The sequence below is a fragment of the Nansenia antarctica genome (assembly GCF_963989245.1).
Source record: "Nansenia antarctica genome assembly, chromosome: 18".
NCBI classification, from domain to species: Eukaryota; Metazoa; Chordata; class Actinopteri; order Argentiniformes; family Microstomatidae; genus Nansenia; species Nansenia antarctica.
This window is the reverse complement of record NC_137691.1, coordinates 19034161-19057445: the sequence shown is the minus strand read 5'-3', so window position 1 is coordinate 19057445 and position 23285 is coordinate 19034161. Positions and strand designations below refer to the sequence as shown.

At 41.6% G+C, this 23285-nt stretch overlaps 1 protein-coding gene across 1 annotated transcript in view; it reads right to left on the bottom strand.

Moving 5' to 3' along the window:
- Nucleotides 1-7455: 7455 nt before the first annotated feature.
- tafa3a (TAFA chemokine like family member 3a) overlaps nucleotides 7456-23285 on the bottom strand; it is a gene marked incomplete at both ends in the record, with an annotated part of 46064 nt that continues 30234 nt past the window's right edge. The window contains one exon of the mRNA XM_080548028.1: nucleotides 7456-7607. Within this exon, the coding sequence (XP_080404154.1) occupies nucleotides 7456-7607 (152 nt within the window). The remainder of the gene's footprint in view (nucleotides 7608-23285) is intronic.

Genomic DNA, 23285 nt, shown 5'->3' with positions numbered 1-23285 from the left:
AGGCGGGATTTGAACTCACAACCTTCCGATCCCAAGTCCAACTCACTATCCACTAGACAAGCAACGTGGTATTCTGCATGGATATCTAGCTTGTAGAGTGCAATGTTATTATGATTGTTTTTACAAAAACAACGAGAGGAAATTGTTGAGTGCAATTGCCATTCGCATCGCCATGGATACCGACGCACCCACGGTAACATGGGACGGGACGCAGGACTCTCAATTCAATTCAATTCAACTTTATTTGCCATGTGCAGTGCACTAGGAACATGATTTGGTATTCTACCATACTAAACAAGCTACAGTACATACAACAACAAGACGACAACACGACAATACTCAAGACAAAATATACAGTACCAATATGAGTGGATATTATGAATAAATACTGTACAACTAAGTGCAAGAACATGTAAAGTGCAAGGTACAATGATCAGCAGTTATTGAGAAGGGCTATGGCTTTGGGGAAGAAACTGTTCAAGTGGCGTGACGTTTTTGTCCTAGTAGCCCTGTAGCGCTGTCCAGAAGGGAGTAATGCAAACAAGCTGTGAGCTGGATGTGACTCCTACCATGTGGCTCCACCATAGAGCACAACTTTGAGAAGGATCTGTGGGACATGCAGATGTTTTGTCACCAAATAATAACGTGGGAACCACTCTTTGTCACCAAGCCTTGCTGTGTGTAGTTGCCTACTTTGTGAGTTCCGTTGCATGCACATGTCTGTTTTCAGGCATAATTAGTGAATAAAATGGCTTTTATTGAGTTAATAAAAAGGACTGAAATATTCCAAATGTTCACAACAGCCAAAAACTGCATTTACAATACACTTGAGGAAAAGGAGCAGAAATCTACAGGGAGGACATAAGTGATTTTACTTCTTCACCCACTAATTGTGTTTGCACCAAATGCATGTATTGGAATCAAATATTAAGGGAATATTCATGTTTGCATCATCATATCAACAGCTTAATTTAAATGTTTTCTTATTCAGAGTTCATTAGAGGAAGACGTAAAGCCATAATCTTTGATATCAATTTATTGCGAATATGAGTGGTCATGAATGTCATGCTACGTGTTACATGTTACACCATCCCTGGTTTTACTCCTCCCTCAACTTCATCTCCAGGTTTCAACCTGAACACAAGCCCAGGGTTGCACAAGTCTCTCTGCATCTAGTCAAGACAATATTTTCACAGCCTCCTTTTCCCAGTGGGGCTAACCTTACTGAATCCTTCTGATCTGTAGGGCGCAGACACCCACCGTACATTGGCAGGAGACAAAAAGGCAGCCAACCATGTCTTAATCCATTCCCGATCTCTTCGCAGGGCCCAGTGTGTTTAGATGGTGAACTTAAGTCTATATGAGAGCGTTTTTAATTGCCTTCTAAGTCCATTGGTCTAAATAGAAGAGGTAGGGACAGCCGTGGTGGAGATTAGACAACTGAAGCAAAACCAGAACTATTCTAAATGTATTTTGTTGTCAAAGTATATATATACAGTGGGGGAATTTTTTTGCCGATTTTGTAAGTTTGCCCACTGACCCTAACCCTGAAGAAATGAACTATCATTTTAATGGTAGGTTTATTTTTACAACCATTCAATTGAAAGGGAAAGTGTGTCCAAACTTTTGACTGGTACTGTATATATACAAACTAAATAGATTTCTTTTTACAAATCTAACATTTCTTGGTGCAACATTTCTTGGCAGTAGTCTACTTGTCGACCAGTCTAGTGGGTAAGAGCAAGGAGACTTGTTTGAAGCTCAGATCCTGAATTCCTTTTGAAAAGGATTCACACATGCATTAGCAAGCACAGTTTGTAATGTTTCAGTCAACTCACCTGAGCTTTCTTATAAATTATTTAATTTCATCTTCTAGTTTAGTGTTGTTATGCCCTGAAACACACATCCCATAAGACACTACCATCTACTACATAAACCCTGAGATGCCAGTCTCTCTTTCTCACTTTCATTATTTTGGCAGTTACTGTATATACACGGTACTATCATATATTATGTGTGTACCCGTGGAAGCCGGTGGAGGTAAACATCAGGATAGGCTCATTGTAATACATGTTCCCGTCTCCATTTCATGTATTACATGTGTGCTTGATATGTGTGCATTCCCAATTCCTAATTCCATTTCATGCATTATAATGAACTCATCCTCAGATGTTTTACCTCCACCAGCCTCCACTGGTGCATACCTATGAAGGGCAAGCTAGGCTAGTCTTCTGTGCCTGTTGGATCCCTTCACAGATGGAGAAGAGCGCCCCCAGGTATCCGGAGACGGAGCCCAGGATATGAAACATGGATGACCAGCCTCCCACTGGAACGCTACGCTGGGACCATGGGAAACTAGGTTCTGCGCTACAATAGATAATTAGTCAAGAGCATCTGTTAAAGGCGGTTCTCTCATAGCTCAGTGGGCTACGGATGTTAAATCACTCTATGGCTAGGAGAGCATGACGTGGGTGAGCTGCAGCTACAGTAGCTATTTACTTAGATGAATCATTTGTATTCATCAAGGTCCACTTGAACCGAGCCGTATGGGTATGATAGGGTGGCAAACTGGAGTGTTTTACTAGAAGTTCAATAACTTCAGTCTGACTAAATAAAAAAACGCTTACTAATTAAATTAGATAGAAATAAATTAAAGATTTCTCGCAAGGCTTAACTTTCCCAGACCTTATCTCCCCTTTAAAGTTGGATCTGTAGTCTCTCTCACCCTTTAATAAAAAACGCCTTTTGAAAATGAACTGCATGTGTTGGGTGATCTAATCTCTCTCCACAGTCGATTTTGTTTGAAATGCGGACACATGCTATCTCTGCAAATTACATCAAAAGCCGAGAAAATATATCTTCCCAGATCCTGTCTGCTTATGTAACAATGGAGTGTGAGAGAAAGAGAGAGAGCGAAAGAGAGACAAAGAGAGAGAGAGAGCCTGTCTGTCTGCATTGGAGAGGATATTGGGGCATACTGCAGTGTTCAGCAGGGTGGAACCAGCAAGGCAGCACAGAGCAAAGTTGCACGACCTCCCTATGATCAGACATAATTTAATAACCATCATCCTGAGTGACAATGTCAGTAGAGTCAGGAAAGGATCTTTGTCTTTGAGAAAGGGGATAGAAAATTAGATGGGAGATATTTCTGTAGGTCCCATTCGCCCAAGCTGATGGGCCATTGACCTCCTCTGAGAGAAAATCAGAATTAATCTTTCATTTCTTCCAGAATCATCAACTCGTCTTTACGACTCATTAGCTACTTTATCGGACCTGACCCCTAACATCACTGCTCTCTCTCCTCAAGAAGGTATTTACAGCTGCAAAAATATAAATGCAGACACATCAAGAAATGGGGCCAAGGAAAAAAAAAAGGCTGTTAGAAATCCATCAGAATGTCATTTTCTTTGAGTCTCTTTCTCCCTCTCCTCATCCAGATAGGCATCAGCTCATTCCACACCTCACTTCCATTAACCTGCTCACAGGTTGCCAGCAGAGGAGGAAGTTGTTTTTTCTCTTTCTATCTGTCCTCCTCCTCCCACCTCACTGTCTCTCTCTCTCTCTCTCTCTCTCTCTCTCTCTCTCTCTCTCTCTCTCTCTCTCTCTCTCTCTCTCTCTCTCTCTCTCTCTCTCTCTCCACTCTCCATTCCCCACTTTCCGTCTGTCTCAGTAAGTATCACAAAAGATCATTTCCTTTTCAAATTACAGCAGGCCCTTCTGGTGACCCGTAGGGGCCTTGTGATAATTCAGTGTGGGAGTGGAGTGTGTCTCTGATGAGGCCTCCAACAGACGCGCTGGCCTGCACTAATGCCAGACAATACTACACTCGGACACACCAGCCAGGAGAGGAAAAACAACCCTACTGTAGTAGGCAGCAGTATACTGGAGGGCTTCACGCTTGCTGAGCAGCATTCTCCAACTCATCTGTACCGGGGGGGGGGGGGGGAGATCTCTGAGAGGGAGAAACCTGTATGAAAACCTGCTAATCCCATGGCTGTGTTTTACACAGAACACATCATTAGTGTATCTGTATGCAAGGGGTAGCTACTGATACTAGAAGTGTACCGCTCCAGAGAATCCTTTGAGGGGAGAATTATGGGCAGAACCGTAGGAGTGAGTGACTTGCGCGAGCAGCAGCTCGAGGGCTGTGTTGTTGTGAAACACAGGGTGGATAGCCTCCGTCCAGTCAAGCGCGAGGAAACACGAAGAGAAGGAGGTGTCAGGTACTGTAGAGGCAGGAATACTTTGATATTAACATTCCAAGCGATATGTCTTGGCCCGGAGCAGGATAATCCCATTATGCTCCAGGATACAGCAGAGTAGACGGCGGAGGCTGAGCTCACTTCAAAATAAACTGCTTATGGCTGTCGGGAATAACACAAAAACAACCGTCAGAATAACATCAAACTCCGGCCAAAAGTGAATTAGAACATGCAATTTGAGGATGGAAAAATATCGGGGTTATTGAAAACAGAGGGAGACCGACAATTAGATCAACATGCAGCGGCAACTTTCCCCCATTGCAGCCAGACTTTTTTTTACAGTTCATCTCCAGTGTTTTCAAGATCCAATGGTTTTTCATCATGTTCTGTCAGCTTTCATTACGAAGCGGGAAAATCTAATTTTGTTCGGTGTATCTGACAGTTTCTCAAACTAATTCATCCTGTCAAGGTGCAGCCTCAAACAAACTCACCAGATGGTGTTTGCGTAACCGAGAGCTTTGTTTCGCGGGCCTCACATTTCTTAAAGTGCAAGCGCTTACTGAGCTCTACCAGCTTGCCTCAGCTGTCCTTCTGTCCATATATATTATACATGTCGTGTTTCCTTCCTGAAACTGAAATTCCAACTATTTCTGTAATTCCATTCCAATGGAGCTTCTAAACATACTAAAAGACCTCCACTAGCGTTTTTTTGGCAACCAATGATGTCAAATCGAGATGGGTCAGCAGTAAGACAGCAAGCATAGTGTCAACCATTCAGCTCTGCCTGACACTATACTATACTTTTTTTTTGTAGAGAACTACTGTCCTCCTAGATCTCTGATCTCATCAACACATACCGAAGAGTACTGTCAACCATTTCGACTTTCCATAGCCTTACCAACAAAAGAAATGCAGCTACTATGGCATCATCTGCAATAATAAACACTGTAACATGGCATGGATGAAGACAACACATTCTTAGACAGATGCAGCAGTCCCAGACAGACAAGACAGCAGATTTAGCATATTTGTGATCCGTGACCATCTCCAAATGCATCCCTGGCGGTTATCTGCACAACACATTTCAGTGTCACAAGATTTGCTGCCTGAAAAGCCTGCGTGAGACTCTTATAGAAATGTCAAGTGGTACCAGTGTGCTTTTAGATTCACACTGTGTGGTTTCAAAACACACAGAAGTCATTCCTATTCCATTCTTGTGAAGACCTTTTATGCCGGAGGAAAGTGAAACCCAGAGGGGTTCGTGTCGTGATATGAGAGAAGTGTTTCAATATGAATATAATATTAAAGCACATAAAGGTAAATCATTGAAGAATTTGTGTTTAACACTTATGAGGGGCTGTAAAGAGCACACAGGTTAATTCTCCTATCCAAGGGTAGATTTAGATCATTGTCTGTAGATTTCAAAGGGGGCCTTTCTGGGGGATTGGCTTCATGTGTTCTCTTTCTGTTCTATTAAGCACCACAGTGGATTGTAGTCTGATTAATCGTAATGAATTATGCAAATAGCCTTTATCTCAAATGATTTAGAAATGTTTCGGTATTGTTTTATTAATGCACTTTTGAATTACTCTGTATAATCACGTAGCCTTCTCTGAGACGTTCAGTGTTTGTTATTCATTGCCAGCTCTTTATTAAATCCTCTGTGGTCTCTGGCGTATTTCATGCAGGAATGAGAAATTAGTCATTACTGTAATTTAATGATTTCCAACCAAACAAGAGGCAACCTGGATTGCTAACCGTAGACCCCCCTTCCCCTGCAGCGCCGGTCCCGTGGGTCTGATCTGGGGTAGCATGTCTCCTCAATTTTTACTTAATTAATTATGTTCATAATGGGGGAATGTACTGTTTCAATTACTGTGGAGAATTGACATGCAGAAAAGATGAAATCCCCTCTAAAGCATTGGGCTGTTTAGAGTCTTTAGGAACCACTTATATGTGATAAAGTGCTTTCTTGGGTTTACACCGCCATTAAGGTGTAATGAAATCATGCAAAATACAAGGCAGTGCAATGTGAGTTTCTATATTACTTGATTAAATTACCGTTCCTGGTAATACCTTCAGCAAATGACTTGCATTTATATATAGCCCACACGTGTAAAGCTTTATAGAGGTGTTAATGAAAAAACGGCAATAGTTATGGGATAACCAACGGCGAGGTGTGTGGTTATAGAAAAACAATCAATGCTGTGCAGGTGTAAACTGCACACCTCAAAGTTGATTAACCTTCCTATGTCACATCTACTAAAACAACATGAGGGCATCATTTATTTGTTTGCAGGACCGGACCGTCATCTGGTTTTGGGCAAAATTGTTGAAATATTTGGACAACTAGGTTAGTTAGTGTGTATCGTACCTTTTGTCTTACAACAGGTTGATCAAATCAAGCATTGCGATTGGCCAAGACACACATTAAAGCTGTTACGATATCCACAAGCATCAGCATGGCTACTTCCTCATTTTCACTTGCAAAATATATACTGTACATACACCAGGAACACTCTTCAGAATCAGAATCAGAATTAGAATCAGAATCGCTTTTATTACATCTCACTGTACACAAGAGTACAATTATTTGGCTTTGGTTCCTCAACATTGACATTGCAGCATTCAGATACAATACAAGCAATAATAATAATAAGTAACGTAAGTAAGTAAAAATGTAAACCTACATTGATAAAGTGATGGATTTTACAGTGGCTTCAATAGTGCAAAAATGCTGTGCACGTGTGAGTACGATGACATGAAATGCAATATAATACAATACAGTATGGTAGTGAATGAGTCCAATGGTATACGAGTCATCCAGAAGTATGCAGTAGTTAGAATACTGTAATACAGTCATGTTTGTAGGATGCTAGGGGGGTTGGTTAGGGGGTGGCGGTCTTTTGTATTTTTCCAGTGTATTTCTCCAGGAGCGTGATTGCTTGGGGGAAATAGCTGTTTGTCAGCCTCTGGGTTTTAGCCCCGAGGCTTCGGTACCGTTTCCCCGGTGGCAGTAGCTCCAACACTTTCTGATTGGGCTGGTTGGGGTTCCTAATAATCCTGAGGGCCTTTCTGACACACCGTCCTTGTAGATGTCCTGGATGGAGGGAAGCTCACATCTGCTGATCTTCTCAGCTGTCTGCATTACCCTTTGTAGCACTTTGCAGTTTTGAGCTGTGTAGTTCCCGTACCAGGCAGTGATGCATCCCGTCATGCAGGATGCTCTCGGTTATGCCTCTGAAGAAGACCCCTAGGATCTTAGGCCCTGGGGTCTTGTGCCTGCCTCTTCCTCCAGCTCCTTGGTGTTGTCAGCGTTGAGAGCGAGGTTATTGACCTGGCTGTACTGAGCTAGGTGGTTGACCTCACTTCTGTAGGCGGGCACAAGGAGGATGGTATAGTGATCTGATTTGCCAAACGGTGGGCAGAGGAGGGGTTTGTACTAGGCCTCTATGCATGGTCTAGGCAACTTCCACCTCGAGTATGAACATGTATGTGTTGGAAGAATCTTCACATTGTAGATTTTTTTAATTGTTCGCTTGGCAACAATATATGAGTGCCAGCTAGTTGTGATCACATTCCCCTTCTGCCCTTGTTGTTCAGGTTTTCCAATTCAGGTTTGTGTGGTTGCCAGAGTTGGTTTTGTAACTTTGTCATGTGGATAACATGACCCCCGCTTAACTCAATATTGAGCGCATTAGTTTGGAACTGTGAGGAGGCTATTACTGGGACTTTGTGTATTTTTATAGACAAATAATAACACCCACCATAAGACACAAACCTGTGATTGTTATGTCCCTGAGGTGAAAATGTCATACAAGTTATATAAATAAATACACCTCCACCTGTTCTCTCCATCCGTACCTCCCTCCTTCCTGGCTGTAAGCTGCCTGTCTGACTGCCGTCTCTCAAACATGTATTTTCCTTTCCACATGGCACTGCATGTTGATAAGGATATCAGTAATGGTAATGGCCAGAGTATATATCTGTGTCGAAATGGAGAGATGTGCCATTCGCCCTTGGCCCCCCCAGATTACGGGCAGCTGCAGTACAAACAGTATGGCAGCCAAGCCGCGGCTGACTAATCCTGCTGTCCTGCAGCCGAGGCCCGAGCTCTCTCTGCGTCCGGTCCCACCCCCTGCTTCAGACTGCGCGCTGAATTCCACAGACGGTTTATTTTTCTGTAAGCTTTTAATGACATGCACTAACAATGCTTGGGATATCTCACTGGCAGGCAGCACCTAATAGGAAATCACTCAAATAGAAGAAAAACAACATCTTTGTGGAGATCAGGGTTTATTTGTATTATTTATTTTTACAATATTTACTCTCTAAATGGTTCCAAAATGCATAGAGTTGTTTTAAAAATCGAAGCTAGTCTTTGTTTGCCAAATGGACCAGATTTGAGGTAGCTCACAGAAGTATAGTCATGCAATTTCCAGACCTCGTCTTTGCAAGGTTGGCTACAGGAGTCTAAATATTCAGTTGATGGATCCATCTCTGCGTTTAGCATTCTTGAGACTCAAGCCCTTTCATGAAGACAACCAAGATTAATTATGAGTGCTCTTCCCCTTCAATTATCTCACTATTTGCAAGACTGGCTAATTGTTAATTAGTTGCAGCAAATTCCTGGAGAATGATATTATGCTAATAGCATTACCCTTGCATTACAAAAGTCAGACACGACGAAGCCTCTCTGGGACTGTGGCAATGACATAAACATGACTTGGGATCACAGTTTGAATATAAATCATCTCATCTGAGACAAACAGACCTGTAGAAGCTCCTGACCCCTCTCAGGCAGTGCAGTGTTTCAGAGAGAATGCAAAGATCTGAGGTCCAACTATGGGCGAAGAGGTGGTACTGGGCATTGAAATGTTATGGTACTCAGTAGGGGTTCAACGGTTCAGTTGGTCCATGGTTCGGTTTTTGGGTCACGGTTTTGGTTCGGTTTCGGTAAGTGTTTTGTGCGTAAATAGAAAGGAAATGCAAAAAAATATAAATATATGTAAACAAAAAACACTTTCAAATGTAAAAGTGCCTCTTAGCCTTGACTACTGGTATAGGAGAGGAAGAAATAAAAGTAAAAGTGCACTTAAGCCATGACAGCTGGTAGCCCATATATGCATTATGCACATATTATGTCATATACGACACGTGTGAAACAATGCTTCCAGTAACGGTTCTGTTCACTGTTTTCGTTCCTTCATCGTATTATATTCAATGCCAAAACCGAAATGAATGACCCCACAACGCAGATTTGTAGCAATGCGGGGCTTCCTCAAACTGTTGCCATGTTCTCAACTCTGCTCCATGAACAAACATCTGAACAAGAAGCAACTGCGTTCCAGACAAACGTGACCTCCGAGTTTTAATGGAACGCAGCATGAACCGAAAAACCGACATTAATAATAATAATAATAATAATAATAATAATACATTTTATTTATGGGCGCCTTTCAAGGCTCTCAAGGACACATTACAAGACAGTTTAAAACCACATATCAAAACATTAAAATCAACAAAGCAAAATCAGATAACAACAAACAAAATACAGGAGATCAAACCAAGTAAGCCATTGTGAAAAGGTGTGTTAGGACATTCACTAGTGCGTATTGAACCGTGGATGGCGTTAACAAAAGGGAAAAACTATAGGTAGACCTACCACAAACTTGTTTTAATTTAGTTTATTAATTAATAAGTGATTAAAAACGGTCATTATGTCACCAAATCGGTAACCACTTTAAAACGGCTACATCAACATATTGTACACAGATTGTTATTGTTTTACAGAACTTAAAGGGTTCTTCAGCTGTCCCTGTGGGAGGACCCTCGAAGGAACCCTTTTGTGTTCCATGTAACTTAAAAGGGTTCCAAAAGGTTTCTTCCACAGGGATAGTCGAAAAACAGAGGGAAGTAGTTACAAATGACTCCATCGACATTCTCACCCAGCACTGCATCGACATCCTCAGCTCATGATGTAATAAACGGAAACATCATTGTTGTTTGAGTACAGTGGTAAAAGCAAAGCAAGAAAATCACAAATACAGAGTGCAAGTAGCTTCCATTGAGAATGATGACAGACATGTTGCACACTTCTAAAAAGTACATCAATGGATTTATCTTCATCACGAAAGAGGGCATGCTGACACATGGTGTCAATAAGATAGATTCTTAGGATCCTTTCCACACTTGCTGCCGATAATAAATAACTTTTTCATTTTGCAAAGGCTATCTCTGAGGCCAACTAGGATCAGGTTGTGTGTCTCTGTGTGTGCAGACTTTTCTGCTGCCAAAAGTAAACTATTTTATTTAGGTATAACGAAGAAATAGATACTGAAAACCATAAAAAGTAATTGATTTAAATGAAGACTGACGTTACATTGAGATTATGTTTCTTGTGTTTTGTGATTTTTTAATCATGTTTTTAAATGTATATGTTACGGTACATGTGGGAAAACGGTTTATGTCTGCATTTCCCGGGACATGCCAGCATAAACCGTTGACTTGGTACATGCAAGCATATCCCGGGAAATGCCGGCATAAACCGTCAGGATGGTTCTTGTGGGAAATATTTTTTTACTTTTAGCACCATGGACAGCGCCAGCGGCACGGACGGGATTTGCTTCACACTGTATTTAACTAAACAGCCTACGACTAAAGCAGCCTATATTACATCAATCAAAACATATGTCTAGCCTACATGCAGTGAACTCTAAAAGTAGGACCAACACATTTTTAAATGGGGAATGCGGAGTCTGCTATGTAAAGGATAAAGTATGGCCAGCCGGTCAAATCCCTTCAGTGCTTTACGAAACCTCTCGGCTTCGCCTCGGGGTTCCGAACGCACTGTCGGGCTCTTATTTTTCGATAATGACCGACATTATCCCGCTTATTACACGACTACTTACCAACGACATGAATAATTCATCTTGTGAGAGGCGACATGGTGGCTGCTCTCCGTGTCAGATGAATCTTCTCGACGTCTGACCGTCTGACCATCATTATCAAAGCTAATATCTCCTCATATCCTTCTCAGTATCATACATGTTCTTTGCAATGGTGGAAATAAAAAGAAAGAATCAAGCTCAACAACAGCTCAACTGTGTGTCAACAAGTTCAAATGTGCTCCTCTGACATTCCCGAAATGCGCTCTTCTCACTTTGATGCACGCACGCCTAAAGGCTCCCTGTGGCGCGGGAGCGGAGCACTGGCCTTGTCTTGTGAACATTAGGATCTAAACTTTAAGCAATGACTCAAAACACAAAGAAAGCCTCTACGAAGCGAAAGTTTCCCTAAACAACATACATGATTCACAGCATTACCGTCTATTACCGTATGTTGTTCTGCTTTGTACTCGGGTGAGTCTTGTTCATGTTTAGGGACTGGGTGGTCACCATTAATTGGATTTGTAATTACTAAACAATACTTGCATGTTATAAAATAGATTCTCATAATTAATAAGGTGAACAGTAATAGAAATTATGATTAAACCATTTTGGATGCCTCAGTCGGGCCAATACGAGTGCACAGTTTCATATTGTTATCACATGTTGGTTGTCCAGAACAGTTTTTTTTTAACTTTTTTTTTTTAACCTTTCTGTCGGGATTTGCCTTCATTGTCATCATGCAGTCAGTAGGATGAATATTAATTAGGGGCATTTCACAAGTGTGGGACACGACACTCACTCACGTGCGCAACATTTCAAATTGATTGAAAATGCGTGGGACATGCGCACTGTGTTATACATAAAAATGGTTTAGTACATAAGCACTTTCTGTATTTCGTCCGTACACTACCTTTTCATGTGAATCCTCCGCACAGTTTTATAAATGAGGTCCCTGGGGTGGATGTGGCAACACAACACTGATACAGACAGAAGCAGCCGAGTTTCAGCAGCTGCATGACCCTGGTTCTGTTCTGATGAGGCACGGAACGTCGCATGCCCCACTGGATGCATTATGGATTATAATAATACATAACATGTTTTGGACCACCCACAATAATGTGCCATAGTATTGATCATTCTTACTTAGTTAATTTCTACTGTACTTATTGAGAATCTATATGTGTATAATGTATACTGCAGGTGTGAATGGAGAGTAGGCATTCCAATGTACTTGTTACATGACAATAAACAATCTTGAATCTTGAATTATTATTATTATTATTATTATTTAGCAATTTAAACATATCAGTCCTGCAAGTTCGTTTTCTGAGGGTTAGTTGACAACCCCACTGACAGATAATGACAGGTAGTCTAGTGGAGGAGTGGTTGGGGTGGAGTTAACCAGCTATTGTTCCCACCCATTACCTGTGAAAAGTGTGAAAACTTTGAGGGCGATTTTCTCTGCTAGTTGAGTTGAGGTGTACCGACATTCAAATAAGCATATCTTGTCGTGGGCAATTCCTTCAGTATCTTATTTATCTTTACTCAATTACTGACTAGTAAATTAGCATAGAAACCAGAGCTGTTGATTGTTCAAGTTAGACTGCATTTATTGCAAAGTACAATAATACACAGCCGAAATCTGTTTGCAAAAAGAAGTCCCTCCTGTTCACCCCAACCTCCCTTTTATCCCCAAGTCACAAGTCACTTCCCCTATTGCTGATTTACATATATGGTTCTGAGTGTCTCCCTCCCCTTAACTGCTTCTTTCCATCTGTCCTCTGCCGCATTCCCACCTGTTGGTTATCTGCCTGAAATCTTGGTTACAATGCCCTTCCTTGACCTTTCCCAGTTCCTGCTATTTAAAACTCCTTTGCAGTTTTCCTGCACCCTCCCTCTGACCCTGTAATAGTGCCATCCATCCCCCAAGCTGCTCTCTCCCACCCCACCTTGTTTACTCAGGCCCACCATAAAGATTTTATTACTCATCCCTGCTCCCCCTTCCTGACCCACAGCTTTAAGAAGCACACAGGTCAACATTTCTACAACCATATTCACATTTCAAAGCTCACAAATCTACAATCTTCACATAATTTGAAAGCTTACAATCTGCACTTTCATAAAAAAAAACTGAAAAATGACCATGCCCTACTTGGGGACCAAAACAAGAGCTGCTGTCACTTGGGGCCATTATCCGCAAGTGGAAGGAACATCATTTGACCATCAACTGGCCACGCACAGGAGCTCCTCGTAAGATTTCTGACCGTTAGTCAGAAGAGTAGCCCAAGAGCCCACTTGAGCAGAGCTGCAGAAAGACCTGGAAGCAGCGGGTACAGTTGAAGCAGCGGGTACAGTTGTACAGCAGTCCATCACCACGGGCTCCATTCACGATCACCCAGGTAGACTCCATTACTGAAGAAAAGGCATGTTGAAGCTTGTTTGAAGTTTGCTTCTGAACATTTGTAGATTACTGAGAGAATACTCTGGTCAGACGAGACAAAAATCTATATTTTCTGCAACGATACGATACACCATGTTTGGAGGAGAAATGACTGCATTATGCATAATACATAATATCTGCATAATATCTTCATAATAATGTAGTGTGTATGTGTGTATGTATGTATAATACATAATATCTGCATAATATCTGATTTTGATCCTAAAAAATATCATACCTACAGTGAAGTTCGGAGGCGGAAGCATCATGGTATGAGGCTGTTTCTCTTCACATGGTACTGGTGGAATCCAAATCATCGAATGGAAGATGAATGAAGCCATTTACTGGGAAATTCTTGAGAAGAATCTGCCATCCACCAGGATGATGAGGATGAGACGCATGTAGATCTTCCAACAGGACGACGATCTAAAACAGACGGCAAAGGAGACTCTCAATTGGTTCAAGAGGAAGAAAATAAAGGTGTTGGACTGGCCTAGTCAATCGACAGAGTTAAATTCAATAGAACATTGTGGAAGGAAGTGAAGACCAAGATTCACCAGCAGGCCCCCCGGGAATCATCAAGATTTAAAGACTGTCTGTGTTGAAGAATGGGCTCAAATCTCACCTGATCACTGTGAGAGATTAGTTTTTTCGTACAGGAAGAGTCTTGAAGATGTCATTGGAAACAAAGACTTCTCGACCAAGTATTAAATACATTTCAGTTAGCATGTTCAATACTTCTTTCCTGTGTCATTCCCCTTTATTGCACATATGTTTTATGGCAGTGGAGTGGTAGCATTTCTTTAGCTGTGTAGTTTTATTGAGTTAATACCAATGTCCAATTGTTGATGTGTTGAATACTTATTTCCCCCACTGTATGCTGATAACATAATCAAATATTACCTTTGCGTCTATTGTATATGTCTAATATGTCTATCTGTGTGTCTCTATTTTAGCTACATCATCATGTACAGAATGACATTCAAATCCAGAAACGATTTATTTCTGTAGGGGACCTATTTAGTCATTATGTTACCTTTATTCAGGTAAATGCATTTCACCTACTGAAGCTCAACTACCAAAAGAGATACGTTCAGACTCAAAGTATCACCCCACTCTTTCTAAAGACATACAATAGTTTAATCTTAATTTGGAGCAGATATTTAACCGTTTTTGGGAAACATGGTACATAAAAAACCCTGGGAGATTGTAGGGTCATTCTCTGTTACAGAACTTTGAGCAGCACAATGTGTATTTCTACATTTTCAGTTAGAATTGTTAGAAGCAGAGTTGTTTAGTTTGTTCAAATTTGCTTTCAAGTTTTTTGGGGGGCGTATATACAGTATCAAGGGGTCTTTTGGCATAATGTGACACGGCCTGGTGAAAAGGTCTCTATGTCACACAAATGACCTAAAAAAAAAGCTCAGATTTTTTCACATGACGAAAGTTGAAGTGTTGAAGAGCCACTCAATATAACAAACAACAGTTTTAGGATCACTAAATACTAGGGATGTAACGATACACTCAACTCAACTCAACAGCTTTCAATATATGGCAGTTACTTGTAGTAATGGTAGTGTGGTGGTGGTCTATGGTAGTGGTGGTCTAGTGGATAGTGAGTTGGACTTGTGATCGGAAGGTTGAGAGTTCAAATCCCGCCTGAAACCACACCACTACTAGTGTGCCCTTGAGTAAGGCACTTAGCCCTCAGTTACTCCAGGGGGAAAGTCCTTGTAATTCGTAATTGTAAATCGCTTTGGATTAAAAGCGTCTGCTAAATGGCAAAATTAAATAATTAATTAATATTATTAATATTATTAATTTTACTTAACATTACTGAATGTTATAAGTGTCTAATGACAGTTTAAAGGGAAGAAAAACACAAAAACGGAATTGGATTTGACAGGTTTTGTACAAGTGGAAAGTGTGATTGCACATAAACAAAATATTTAGCAGGTTCAATTTGAAATATCAACTATATTACATCTGTCCAAGAAAGTTTGTGAGCCGAGGGCTTTTAGGTTTTATTTTTTTGCCCTGTTTTCTCTAAGAATGTCCAGCTGTTTTTTCTAGCTTCAGACACAGGCCCCCATCACACTCCTCACACTGCCCTCTCCACTCCACCAGGCTCGGGGCCGAGGGGCTACCCTTTTACCACCCCGAGACCTGGTTGAGGGGCTACCCTTTTACCACCCCGAGACCTGGTTGAGGGGCTACCCTTTTACCACCCCGAGACCTGGTTGAGGGGCTACCCTTTTACCACCCCGAGACCTGGTTGAGGGGCTACCCTTTTACCACCCCGAGACCTGGTTGAGGGGCTGCCCTTTTACCACCCCGAGACCTGGTTGAGGGGCTACCCTTTTACCACCCCGAGACCTGGTTGAGGGGCTACCCTTTTACCACCCCGAGACCTTCGTAATATTTCACACGTGACATTTCACGTACACAAACTCAAAAGTATAAAAACACCACTTGTAAAACACCACTAAAATATGCTCGCTCGTAATGCCGCTTCAAATCTCCTCAGCTCTCCATGAATTACGTGCTTTGAATTACCATAATAAACTTATATGGGTAGAGAGCGCAGCATCTCTGCTTTCAGGAACAGTTGGAGTGTTTTCGATAGCACATCGTTTAGGAATTACAGTAATATTCCAACTTGTGTAAAATGCTGTCGGTTTTGAAGGGTTTAAAAGAGTATTCGGATTCATTTTCACCGATTTGAATCATCTCATATTTGTAGCAATAATTATCTTCGTTACATCCCTACTAAATACTTCGAATGTGTGAATTGGATTCACTGTATCGAGTCCCGTTCTGCTTAGTGATACATGGCTTGTAAACAAACATACGTTTTAGCAGAGGTGGGAGTAAGTCATCCATGTGCAAGTCACAAGCAAGTCTCAAGTCTTAACCTTCAAGTCTCAAGCAAGTCCCAAGTTACAGTGGTGAGAATCAAGCAAGTCAAGTCGAGTCCCTGCTATAAGCCAAGCAAGTCAAGTCATTGCTCATGTCAAGCAAGTCACAAGTCAAGTCACATGAAATTCTGATGATCTCCACAAGTTTCTACATTTAAACCAGTTAATAGACATTGGTCATGAAATGTTGAGTTTTATTTTCAATATTAGCAAAACATTTTGACATTTTGTGGCAATCAATAACAAGCCCCCTAAATGAACAACAAGAATAGTGCATGAATTAAAAACAAGTAAACATAAATATATATAGCCTAAAATGTAAACATTACTGACATTACTAAACATTAGGCCTACATAAAACTATTCAAGTTTAATGGTTTTAGTATGCCACTAAATACTGACATTACTAAACATTAGGCTACATCAAACCATGAAACCTATTCAAACTATTCAAGTATAATGAGTTTTGTCAAGCATGAACTGACTTTTATGGGACATGCTTTTCGTCAGATTTTGTCCTGTCCATGTCCACACTAGCTAGCAGCAAGCTGGTAGCGATCTTGCTGTATAGAAACATAAGGTGAATAGCAGTGGCGGCTGGTGCTAAAATGTTTGGGTGGGGCACAGGTTATGGGGGCATGCTCCACGGGGAAGAATATCAACTTTAAAATCTGGATTTACAGTCGATTTTAGCATGAGAATATACTGTATAGTACTGTCCAGACAGTTGTCTTGTTTAGCCATTCAACTAGGCATTATTTATTCAAATGGAGAAAGACATGGAACACAATGCAATTGTGATAATAAATGTGTTCTTTGTTACTTCTTTAATTAAATTAAAGTGTACCTTTCTATTATCATACAATATTTCCTTGAACATGTAAACTCTATAATCATACAGTTGTCTTTATATTAGTTGTCTCTGTCATACTGAACTGTTTGTTATCACCTCAGTTCTGTCTCTATTGCTCACCTCACCTCAGTTCTGTCTCTATTGCTCACCTCACCTCAGTTATGTCTCTATTGCTCTCCTCTCCTGTTGTCGTTTCCGGGTCCAAAGTTGGCTGAGGCGCTGTCTTCGAAATGCCGCAATAATAATAATAATAAATTATATTTATATAGCGCTTTTCCGAGGCTCAAATACCTTGACAATATGGGGACAACGGGAAAGTGCTGCTGTGTCCCTTGTTGTATGAATAGATCAGAGTCTAAAAAACGATTGAACTGTCATTCTACCGCTGTAGTACACTGGTACTCTGGTGCGGAGAATTTCTGGTTTGGAGCCGGAAATTGCAAAACGTCACGTTTGACGTCAGACTTAACAACCGGATATTCAGGGATATTCAAGGCATTTTTTAATTTTTACTACCCCTAGTGGTAGTGGCCCTAGGCTGCAGCCTAGGTAAGCCTATAATCTGCGCATGCTCGGGGCGCAATTTTTGCGGCCGAGAAATAGGAGACAGCCAATTGGAGCGCTGCTACAGCTCATGTGTAAGCCAAAAGTATTTGCAGTGCCATAGACTTGCATTCGGCCGGCGCCCCGACTCCTCCCCTATGTATTTTCACAGTGAATTTTACACACACACAGATAAAATGTTTATTGTATTGGAGGATTTTTAATGAATGCTGATAGGCGCCGACAGAATATCAGCCGCATTTTGTGAATAAACAATGTTTATTTTTAAAAAACTTTTACAAGTCGCAACTAGGAAGTGAAGGTGGGGGCGGCGCCCCAGCGCCCTCTATTGGCCAGCCGCCACTGGTGAATAGTCACTTACAATGCGCTGCATTTGCACAAAATGAAAGTTGATAGTACTTTGTGACTCATTTGTGAGCGATGGGGTGCCAATATTTCTGTTGACCGCGCAACGCTAACGCTATGTAGTACATAGTATGTACCATCTTGTCCATGCAATAGCCTACCATCTATGCAGAGCAATGTTTTGGTCGTAGTTAAATAAACACCCTGAAACTGCAGCTAGGGACTCATGCTCGTTCCTTGGACTCAGCGTCTCTGACAGATCTGCCTGCGCTAGCCCTCTAAGCGGCGTAGTTGTTGTTTTGATAGTCTCATTACAATCACTGTCTTGGTGCCATGACAGACGTCCATTGGTCCCTACTGGTTGGCCGCGTCCAATAGGTTGCCAGGTTACGCTCATTGCATTAGAAATCACTCAATCAAATAGAAAAATACTAATATTATTATTTTTTTAAACTGTCAAGTCCTTTCGAGTCATCTGTCTCAAGTCTAAGTCAAGTCTCAGGTCATGAATACCAAGTCAAAGTCAACTCGAGTCTTTTATCAATGTTAGTCAGGCAAGTCTCAAGTCCTCAAATTTGCGACTCGCAACTCTGAGTCCCCCATATCAGCGTTTTAGGACGTGTTCAAAAGATGTTCATAGCGATGTTCCTTCTTAACTGCTAGCTAGTTACCAAAGCGATGGTAGCACACTGTTTTTGATTCAGATCGATTTTCTCCGGTATTTGGTTTGAGGTGTACCAACGGATGGTTTCAATGGATGATACACCATTTGAAATCTTACAATCTGCACTTTCAGAATCTGTAAAAACTGAAAAATGACCATGCCCTACTTGAGGACCTTTTCACCAGACCCTGTCACATATGTTTGAAAGTGAAACATGTAGTAGTCTTTCTGTTACTGTAGAATTGCCTGCTTCCTGACCTCAGTTTGCATCCTGTCATTCGTTGTAAACCTCTATAATACCATGTAAGCACTGTGATATCAGTGGTGTCTATAACTTATATATGAATATACAGTATATATGAATATATGAATTATATATAATTATTTTTAGTGTGACATAAGGACAAAAGCATGTTTTGAAGGGGCCTATCACAATTTAGCTCACATTTCTTAGACTGCGTTCTTGTGTTCTTGTGGTTATTGTTGGAAAATGTACAGTAATAGAGACATTAAAACTATCATACAAAACCAAAACTCAGTGACATATCCATTGAGATAGGTTTATTGAGATAATACTGACAGTTGTACTCAATGTTGGTCACCAGGCTTTTAAAAACAGATATTATTAAAACCATTGGATCTCAGCATAATGTTATAATTGGTTTGGTGAACAATGGCGACGTTAATTCAAACACCATTACATAGTTAGTACTGTACTTTGTATTTCACTGTGGCCTTTCCCTTTCGATGTATCAAGTCTTCAAAAATAGATCCAACAAAATTACTAAAACGAAACACATCATATTTTGAAATCAAAAACCTTGAAGAGATGTCTGCTTCTTCATAAGGCTAAAAAAAGGAATGAAGATGAATGCTTCCGGTCTAATCAGATCCTAATTAACACAGACATGTTTCTGAGTCTCTCAGCTCTCTTGTGGCAAAAAACTTTTTTTGTTCTTTTCGTTTGGATATGTGGTCTATACAAGGGTCTCCAGGTGTTCAGCGCTCTATAGCCATTCAGTGGAACCTCAATGTTTTCCATTTTGTCCTTGGTTCCTCTGGGTTCCACCATTTATCAATAGTCATCAGATCAAGAAATCCGACGGTTTTCTGTCAACGAGAAGAAGTTCTGATGTTGTCAAGTCGTGTGATCCAGGACTGACAGGACTATCGCGTGACCTGAAAAAGAAGAAGAGGAAATCATGTCAGCAACATTCACAGATGCTGAAGCTGAAAACAGGGATTTGGGGGTGATGATTATGACACAAGGCAGTTGTAAAAACCTGTGTCAATCTGATCTTGCTGGACCCATAGACAGAATAAGTAGTTGCGTGCAAGTAAATAGTACAAAATAGTAGATTTACAGCATGTAGTGTTCATACTATTTTTCTGTAGCCAATTTTCAGAAATAAGACAACACTGAATGTTAGAAATAATTAACACTCCTAGTGAAACGTATTAACACAATTTAGTGTTAAAAATACACTTCCATGTCTAGGGAGGCTAGCCAATCACCTGTGTTGAACACATGAACGTGTGCACAAGCACAACAACTATGGAAGCAGATGACAATCCTGGTCTGCTACAGTATGTGGATGTCGTTGTGGAGTTCTAAATGAAGCCGTTAGGCCTATCTGTCAGAAATGTCCTGGATAGTCTCCAATGTTTAAACCACAGCTGTCGCTCCCCTGTCCTTGGTGATATAGTTATACTGGACCTACTGTCTGGAAAGAGAGTGAACTGACTCTGATACAATGGGACGGGTATGGTGTTGTTCATTACTTTCAGAAAATGCACTTTATTCATCTAGACATTCTGCTAGCATAAGTATTTCTCTGAATATTAATCCAATGTGCTGTCCTGAGCTCCAGTCGAGCTACATCGTCTATGGGGTATGAGGTGTTTTTCAGGCTGTATTCTTGATGGTCATAAAAATAGGGTTGTTGCGTTAGGTGTTTTGCCCTTTTAAAAGTGGAACACGAGTAACTTTCCTCAGGTGCGTTAGAGGTATTACTATCATCAGTGGGGCTAGCGTGCGCGCACACACACAGACACGCACCTTGAACGCATACATGCACACGCACGCCGCCGGCTCGCCAGCCCACACACACACACACACACACACACACGCAAACACACACACACGCAAACACACACACAAACACACACACACACATACACACACACACACACACACACACACACACACACGTAAACACACACACACACACACACAGATCCACACAAACACACACGGGTGTTGCACTTTGACTACTGGCAGCGATAAGTGCCATTCAATTAGCGGTTGGCGGGAGCTCAATTGTCTTGGCCTGGAAAACAGCAGGTGGAGTCAGGTGACAGGAGGTGTCAGTGTTCATGGCCCACACATTCGACATACATATCTAACAATACATCAGTGTGTGATCCTCTGTCCCCTCGCTCCGGAGCAGAAGAAGCTACGCTTGCTGTTTTGGGAGGCACAGTTTAATCTTCACATCGACGTGACTCTCCTCAGCAAGCAGGGGAGAGAGGGTGTGGAGAGAGAAGCAGCCGCTGTTTGGTTTCACAACACTGGGCAGTGCATAGTTTATACAGAATAAGATACAGTATTCTGTCTCACGATTAGACATGACTAAATACTAAAGATTAGTAGTAGCCTCCTACTGTAGAAAACTGGAGTTTTTACATGTGGTAAAATTGAGAATCCGGTAACATGCGGTTTACTTTTATAAAGGGCTTACAAAGGGTTGGTGTGCACATCATACAGTAAGAATTTTCGAATGCATTTCTTATGCATTCATAACAGTACATCCACATACAATCTCACTTCTCACTTCTAATTCACAAATTAATAGGTAAACTACTCATAAATAAAGCCATAGTCATAGACCATTCTAAACCCTTTATAAAGGCAACCATGATGCCAAGTGTTGCCGAGAACCATTGTCATATAACCATAACCATAACCACCAGTATGCTGCTGGGCTGGTGTTAGGGTGCTGTACATACACACGCACTCATGCACACACACACACACACACACACACACACACACACACACACACACACATACATGCACGCACACACACGCACACACACACACACACACATACATGCACGCACACACACACACACACACACATACACACACACACACACACACATACATGCACGCACACACACACATACATGCACGCACACACACACGCACGCGCACACACACATACACAGACACACCCGCATGCACACACATGCACACACGCACACACGAGCACGCACACACACGCACACAGACACACACACACGCACACAGACACACACACACACGCACGCACACACACACACACACACACACACACACACACACACACACACACACAGGAGTGGACAAGGCAGCTCTGAGGCTGGGGTTGTCACCTGGCTGATGTGATGTGCGTTACATGTGAGCAGGTTGTCACTGGGCAAACACACAAAGGCAGTGGAGAACAGAGGGCTGTTCTGAATGTTTCGATGCTTAGGCTGTGTCAAGATAAAAAAGACCACCCTTGACCAGTCAGCTCGGGATTCAGAGCTTTGCCGACAAACAAAACCCCCCTTTTCCATGGATGAAAACAGGTCATTGTTTGTTATTTGGATTTATATTGATGTTGTTGTTCTCACGTTGTTGTTCTGGAAGAACTGCCTTTGGATTTGCTATGAATGTCCCCAGTATCTTTTGGCAGTGCAACAGAGGGATTTGATGTACTCATGTACTCATGTACACACACACACACGCACGCACGCACACACGCACGCACGCACGCACGCACGCACGCACGCACGCACGCACGCACACACACACACACACACACACACACACAGGAGTGGAGCATCTCATTTGCCAGTCTTTACTGTTGCCTTGAAGGCCCATACACACTCAATTTCAGCCTCCAGCCATGTGCTAAAGGAGCCATAAGACATATAAGACATACATCAACGATCGATCGAATGATTTAAGGCCTCTCTCAGGCAATAGATCGACATCCCTTATAGACGGAAATGTCTGGCGTTATCTTTTTTTTTAACCCACACATTTCTATCAGTAAGTACAGGTACTGGAGATTATATGTGACGCATGACATCCATTCATAGCAGGCCATGGCAACAAGTATGTTAGCAGTACAGCATGTCGACAAACAGAGACAGAAACTCAAATACTGTTCAAATGGCTTGATTCGATTGCTGTCGGAGGAGATATACACTTTGTCTAGGGGTATAAAACTGAAAACGGAAAAGCTACTCTGTGGTAAATTGAAACGTACACTCGCCTGCGCCAGTTTGTCTGAGCCATTTTGAAAGGATGTGATTTCACACAGCTTTGCATCCTACATCCTTGCACATCACTATGGGCTCAGATTTGCATATACTGC